Source organism: Melospiza georgiana, chromosome 25 (assembly GCF_028018845.1).
Source record: "Melospiza georgiana isolate bMelGeo1 chromosome 25, bMelGeo1.pri, whole genome shotgun sequence".
In the NCBI taxonomy this organism is placed as follows: Eukaryota; Metazoa; Chordata; class Aves; order Passeriformes; family Passerellidae; genus Melospiza; species Melospiza georgiana.
In genome coordinates, this window is record NC_080454.1 from 7,969,252 (window position 1) to 7,975,347 (window position 6,096).

The window sequence follows — 6,096 nt, forward strand, 5'->3', positions numbered from 1 at the left end:
ATTCAACCAAAGCGCCCAAATCCCCCCAGCAGCGTCTCCCAGGAGCGGTCCCTGGGCTCAACCAGCGCAAAGTGCCCGTCTCTGGCGTGAGGCTGCGCCGCCGTCTTGGGTGAGGGCAGATCAGCCCACTCCTCAGAGCGCTCCGCGTTCCCTCATACATCCCGCCGGGAACGGCGGAATCCGCCTGGAAATGCCGGGACTGAGCCTAAATCCCCTGGTGATGGATCCTGATTTCCCCTGGGATTCAGCAAAAGCACCCAAATCCTGGAGTTTTTATGTATAAGGGCGGTACGAGAAAGAGCGGACGCCCAGCCCCTTTCCGGCCCTTCCTGAGGCGGCTCCGCCTTTTACTCGGCACCCTTCCCGGAGCTGCTTCTGTGCGGGAACCGCCGCTGGTCCCGGGGCTCCTTCGCCGCCAGAGCGTCCCCAAAGTGTCCCCAAGGTGTCCCTGAGGTGTCCCCAGTGACCATGGAGCCCAAAGAGGTGCGATTGGACGGGAGGGGCGTGGGGAAAATGGGGGGAGGCGGCGGGGGAGGGGACCCGGGGACTGGCGCGGGGTGGCAGAGGGGACAGCAGAGGGGACAGGAGGGTGGCAGGGGCTATGAGAGGGTGGCAGAGGGGACAGCAGGGGGGTGGCAGAGTGTCGCAACTCGGGACATCCCTCTGGCTGTCCAGAACGGCCAAGAGCCCGGCCAGGGGGCTCAGAAAGCCTGGCACAGAGCCCAGAACACCTGTGGGGTTGATTATGACCCGTGGAGAAAATTACCAGCCTTGTAGGAAGACCGGCAAGCCACAGCAGTTTAAGTAGCATAATAGTAAAATTGTCACGGGGTGAAAAAATAGATTTTTGGGGTTTCTAGAATGGGGGTTTCAGGGGCAAGGTGGAGGGATTTGAGCGTGTCCAGCCTTTCTCCTTCTTCTCTGCCTCCATCTTCTCCTGTGATTTGGGCACTTCTAGATTGGTTTAGACTAGGAGCTCACTGTCTAACATAGGTGATTGGTATTAGAAAGAAATTTTAAACATTGTCTGCATAGTTTTTACTATAAAGAGTTAATACCGCCCCGGGGCCAGGCAGTGTGCCTGAACATTCTGTTGCATGGACTTTGGCAGGGCAGGAGGAAAATGTGTATAGATAAGACGCAATAAAAAACCTTTCAGAGCAGGAAATAAACAGCTCAGACTCATTCTTCAAGCACACGGGCTGGAAAGACCCTATTAACAATCTTGGGGCCACAGCGACCTGGACCCTTGAGAGCCGAGGGGACAGCAGAGGGGAGAGGGGGTGGCAGAGGGGACAGCAGTGGGGACAGGGGGCGGCAGAGGGGACAGCAGTGGGGGCAGGGGGTGGCAGATGCTATGAGGAAGTGGCAGAGGTGGCAGCAGTAACAAAGGAGGAACAGATGAGCAGCAGAGCCGTCCAGGGAGGGGCACAAAGGGGAACCCTCGGGTGCAGGAGGCCATCTCAGGACACCACAAGTGCCATGAAGTCCCTGACACCTTTGCTGTCCCCTCCCCAGGTGTACGTGGCCCTGCTGCAGCCACAGGTCAGGGTTGTGTGCATCCTGGGCGAGCTGCTGGACACCCTGCCCAGGCGGGAGGAGGAGATGCTGCTCATGTCCCTAAAGCGCCTGAACAGGGACCTGGAGGAATTCACCAAGGAGCTCCGGGTCACCCTGTACCATATTCATGACACCTCGTGGCACCTCAATGTCACCTCCGATGATGATGGCCCTGTCACCTTCCTGAGCCGGGTCCTGGCCGCCTACAGGAGCACCCCAGGGACCACCTGGGATCGAGTGACAATGGCAGTCAGCAAGTCTAAGAGGTCGGTGTCTGTGCTTGTGGACAGGTGGGCGGAGCTGGCCAGGAAGGCCACCAAGCTCCACAGCACCTGCAGGGGGGTGGTCACCTGGGCCAGGGAGCTGCAGGGCGAGGCTGCCCGTGATGGGACAGCTCAGGGAAACATGGTGGGGCTGGGTCAGGCCCTGGTCAGGGAGGAGGGGGCCGAGGTGGTGGCTGGGCATGAAGACCAGGTGAGGAGAGTGGCCATGGTGGCTGTTAGCCAGGGAAGAAGGGCCACCATGGAGAGAGAGCGGGTGGAGGCGGCCCAGGGGCTGCTGGAGCGCTTGGTGGCCGCGTGTGACGAAGCCACCGCGTTCCCCCGGGAGCTTCAGTGGCGGCTCAGGGACATCGAGGCCGCCCTGGAGGTGACAAATTGGGTGTCCGCCGATGTCCCTGAGAGCTTGGTGGCCAAGGTGGCCGCGGCAGAGCAGCTGTGGGAGGCCAATGCCCACCTGGTCAAGGATCACCTGCTGGGAGCCATTGAGGACATCATCGACTACTATAGCACGGGTGGTCCCACGGGCCCCAGTGCCTGCGGGGTGGCCGAGCGGTGCCAAAGAGCCATCGAGGACATCCCAAGGCTCCTTCAACCCCGAGAGCGTCCCCGGAGCATCCCCAAGATCTCCCCAGTGAGTGTGGAGCCCCAAGAGGTGCAATGGGGGGGGTGGGGGAGGACGGAGTCTACACTGGGGGGACACAGGGGCCAATGGGGCGGGGGCAGCAGGGACAAGAGGCTGACAAAGGGACAAAGGGGACCCCTCGGGGGCACAGGGGCCATTGCAGCAGGCTCTAAGTGCCACCAGGTGCCTGACACTTTGCTGTCCTCTCCCCAGGTGTCCCCTCAGCAGCTGCAGGCGCTGGTGGCCGTGGTGGCCACCCTGGGCAAGGTGGCGGCCGCCGTGATGGGGCCGCACTGGGACAAGTCCCTAAACTTGCATGAGGACCTGAGGAGATTCACCCGGAGCCTCCATGCGACCCTGAACCTGGTGATGTCACATCCCTGGGCCACCCTGGTAATGTCACCTTCCTGGGCCACCCTGGTGTCCCCTCCCTTGTGGGAAGTTAGGGACAGGCGATCGGAAGGTTTCGCGTTGTACGGGCAGACAGGACCACTCCTCCCACCTGTTAAAGTTGGTTGGCCTCCAGCAACGCTCTGTCTGTGTCATGGGTAGAGCTGAAGTTGTATAACCCCAGTAAAATCTTAATAAACTGTCAAGATAAAGAGACTAGGACTAGGATGGTTCATCACAGGTCCAGTTTATTGAAGAAAGCATCAGGCACTTATACAGCAAATAATAAGCTTATGAATACTCTGTAAGCCAAGCAATATATTGGTTAAACTACACCATGAACTCTTCCTCATTCCTTAGGGGTTACATCTCTCTTTTCTCATGCCTCTTTCACCACTTGTTATCATACTGCAGCTAGGCCCAAGGACACGCTATCTAGCAGGTGTAGGATTTGGAATTAGCCACGGTTTTGTACTTTTCCAGTCTCTGGTCAGCTAAATTCCCAACAGTACCATGCACCATGCTGGTGTCTGTGAGCTCATGGCCCGAGCGGCCGGGGGTTGGCCGCCGTGCCATTACCAAACCAGGTTGCCACACCTCAGCGGAGGGTGCCGAAATCCAGGAAACCATCTGGAAAACGGGAATCGCCTGGATGGGTGAATGGCGGCCAAAGAGCCTGGACCAGCTTTGGCAGGGAGGACGCTCCAGGACTAGCGAGGAGGATGGAAGCCCTCGCGAAGGTCGTATTTCAGATCCATAAGCAATGGGGCGTTGACTGTAAACCAATGTGGTGTTGACTGTAAACCAAAGGATTTTACCCTCGCAGTGTCGAGGCTATTGCAGTTAGGATCATTGACCGACCGGTGGACATATCCACCCAGAAATATGGGATAAGTGTACCAAGGTTCTAGCTGAGGAAACAATGTCCTCAGGTTCAGGGAGGAATCTTAAATCATGGGGAAAAGTCGTACAGGCTCTGTAAAAGGCTCAGCAAGAGCAAGAGGCCTGGAAAGCCGTGTGAGAATGTTTGCTGGCCGTGCCCTGGCTGTACTAGATAGGGTGAGGCGCTTGGAAAATTTCGCGATGTCACAGAAAGCAGCAAGACTTTTCTTTTCTTACCGCTTAGTAATAAGGGATCACTTAAGAATGTAGTTTCTCTTAACATTAGTAACTTTCTACTCTTTACTAACTAATTACAGTAAAGTAAGACTTTCTGACGTAGAGAAAAAACTTTCCAAGTATAAAACCCGACGAGACGAGACAATAAAGGCCTTTGGACCGTCCACCATACTGGTGCCTGCGTGAGTTCTTGGCCCGAGTGACCCTGGAGAGTTTGAGTCGCCGTGCCATTTCCTCGGAACCAGGTCGCCTCGCCTTGCATCAGAAAACAACAGGCCGGGGGTTGGAGCGACCACGCAGACCTGGAGGGGGAACCAGGGCCAATCAGAGTTTAGTTACAATGCTAAATAGTTCTAGTTATAATAGTTTTCTGTGAAAACATATCCTCATAAGACAGGAGCCTCCCCCAGCAGGAGCCGGGGCACGTCTAGGGGGAAGGAGCGGCCCAATCCTAGGAGAAAGGGACGGGGTAGGAGCCCAACAAAAAGATTCCAGAGTCAGGAGATATCCAGTCAGGAACTTCTGAGCCTGAGTCAAACTCGAGCTGGGATGAGTGGTTTGATGACTCTGACAAATAGGAAGTGAGAGCGGGCAAGATTAGTAACCACAAGGCTCCTGCTTGTGTTACGGGGAAGTTAAAAAGGAAAAAACAAACCCTGTTTATAGACTGGAGGAAGATAACAATAACATGCGCTGATGGGGCCCCATCAGCCACGCTGGCGTTCCCAGTCCGAGTGGGAGGGCAAGGTGAAAATCAGAGAACCTACTCACCGGTGAACCCCAAGGATGTGCAAGCAATTGTTAAAGCAATTGCAGACAGAGCAATTAATTCAGCTATGGTTTCCGCCCTTATCGATAGCGTTTTTGGAGGGGATGACATGCTCCCATTTGACGTTAAACAAACATGCACATTAATTTTTGATGGGGCAGGGATGATTGTTTTTAAACGAGAATGGGAGGATAACTGTGCAAAGCAGCTGGCCTTAGTGACTGGGGCAGACCACCCGCTACACGGTTCCAGTGTACAGCGGTTAATGGGCACAGACCTTGAGAACAAATGGGTTCAAAATCGCAAGTGCAAAATTAAAAAGGCACCGTGCATCACCCTTTTGGGAGTGGGAATTTCATACTTCTATATAACCCCTCCCCAGATAAAATTCCACCAAGACATCAAGATGCTCCATGACACCCAGCATCTGGTAGGATCCCTACAATGGCTCTGCAACATCGTCCCGATCCCTCCCCAGGTCATGGACCCCCTAAACGACCTCCTGAGAGGGAAAAACTCACGGGAGTGAAAGACTCTGACACCAGAAGTGATAAGCTCGCTCAGTTTTACCAAACATCAGGTGTTGGTGAGCACGTTCACCAGATGGGACTCAGGCGCGCTGGTTGATTTGTGTGTCCACTTTACAAAGAAAGGGGGGAGTAGGAGAAGCAGCCCAGGGACCCCCCGACAAAGCCCAGCCGATGGGTGGCCTTGGGAAAACCATCACGCGCTCTTTCCCCGGGAGTTGAGTGCCTGAGCAGCCTTGCCATGAAAGGCAGGAAAGGAAACTCGCCCTGAGGCGTTTGGGCATTGAACCCGCCAGGATATTTCTGCCCTTCTGTAGTAGGAGTCTGAGGAAAACATCTGTATTGCATAATGAATATCTGTGTGTAGGCGTTGCCCTGACAAGCCCTGGCTGTTTTTTGTCCTTAACTGGGCTGCAGCTGTAGCTGGTGAAGATAACTGGGATGGAAGGGGCTGGCTTGGCCAGCTGAGTTGAGCTGATAACCAGCAGAAGTCAGAGCTGTGAAGAACCGCCCCCAAGAAATATCCCCAAGAAGGCACGAGACGTTAGAAATACGAATACAACAGTATGGGACTTTAGAAATACAACAACAAGATTACAACGCCCTTTGGCAAGCAACTTTCCGTGCAGTTATCAACAATATCAGAGCACCTCGGCATAGGCCTTGCTGGATTTGGAGGAGAGATTCGCTGTGCGGCAAAACCCCCTTGGATTCAGCTGCTCATGATCGTCGACATCGACCTCCCACCAAAAATAATTGACCGGCCACGAGCAGGACCCACGGTCTTCACGGACACATCTTTATTGGAATATGAATCCCAATATCTCC

General features: G+C 55.0%; 1 protein-coding gene across 1 annotated transcript; it reads left to right on the top strand.

Annotated features, from left to right (window-relative positions):
• The first annotated feature begins 279 nt into the window (after positions 1–279).
• On the top strand, positions 280–3,069 carry LOC131093403 (uncharacterized). The gene is made up of 3 exons (XM_058040559.1): positions 280–483; positions 1,519–2,472; positions 2,677–3,069. Exons 1-3 carry the CDS (start codon positions 469–471, stop codon positions 3,013–3,015), a joined length of 1,308 nt encoding a protein of 435 aa, XP_057896542.1. The 5' UTR covers positions 280–468; the 3' UTR covers positions 3,016–3,069.
• The last annotated feature ends 3,027 nt before the right edge of the window (positions 3,070–6,096 follow it).

Excerpts from the sequence above, each read along its gene's own strand:
- LOC131093403 (XM_058040559.1), top strand. Across the intron at positions 2,473-2,676 it reads GCATCCCCAAGATCTCCCCA|GTGTCCCCTCAGCAGCTGCA; the intron begins GTGAGTGTGGAG and ends TCCTCTCCCCAG.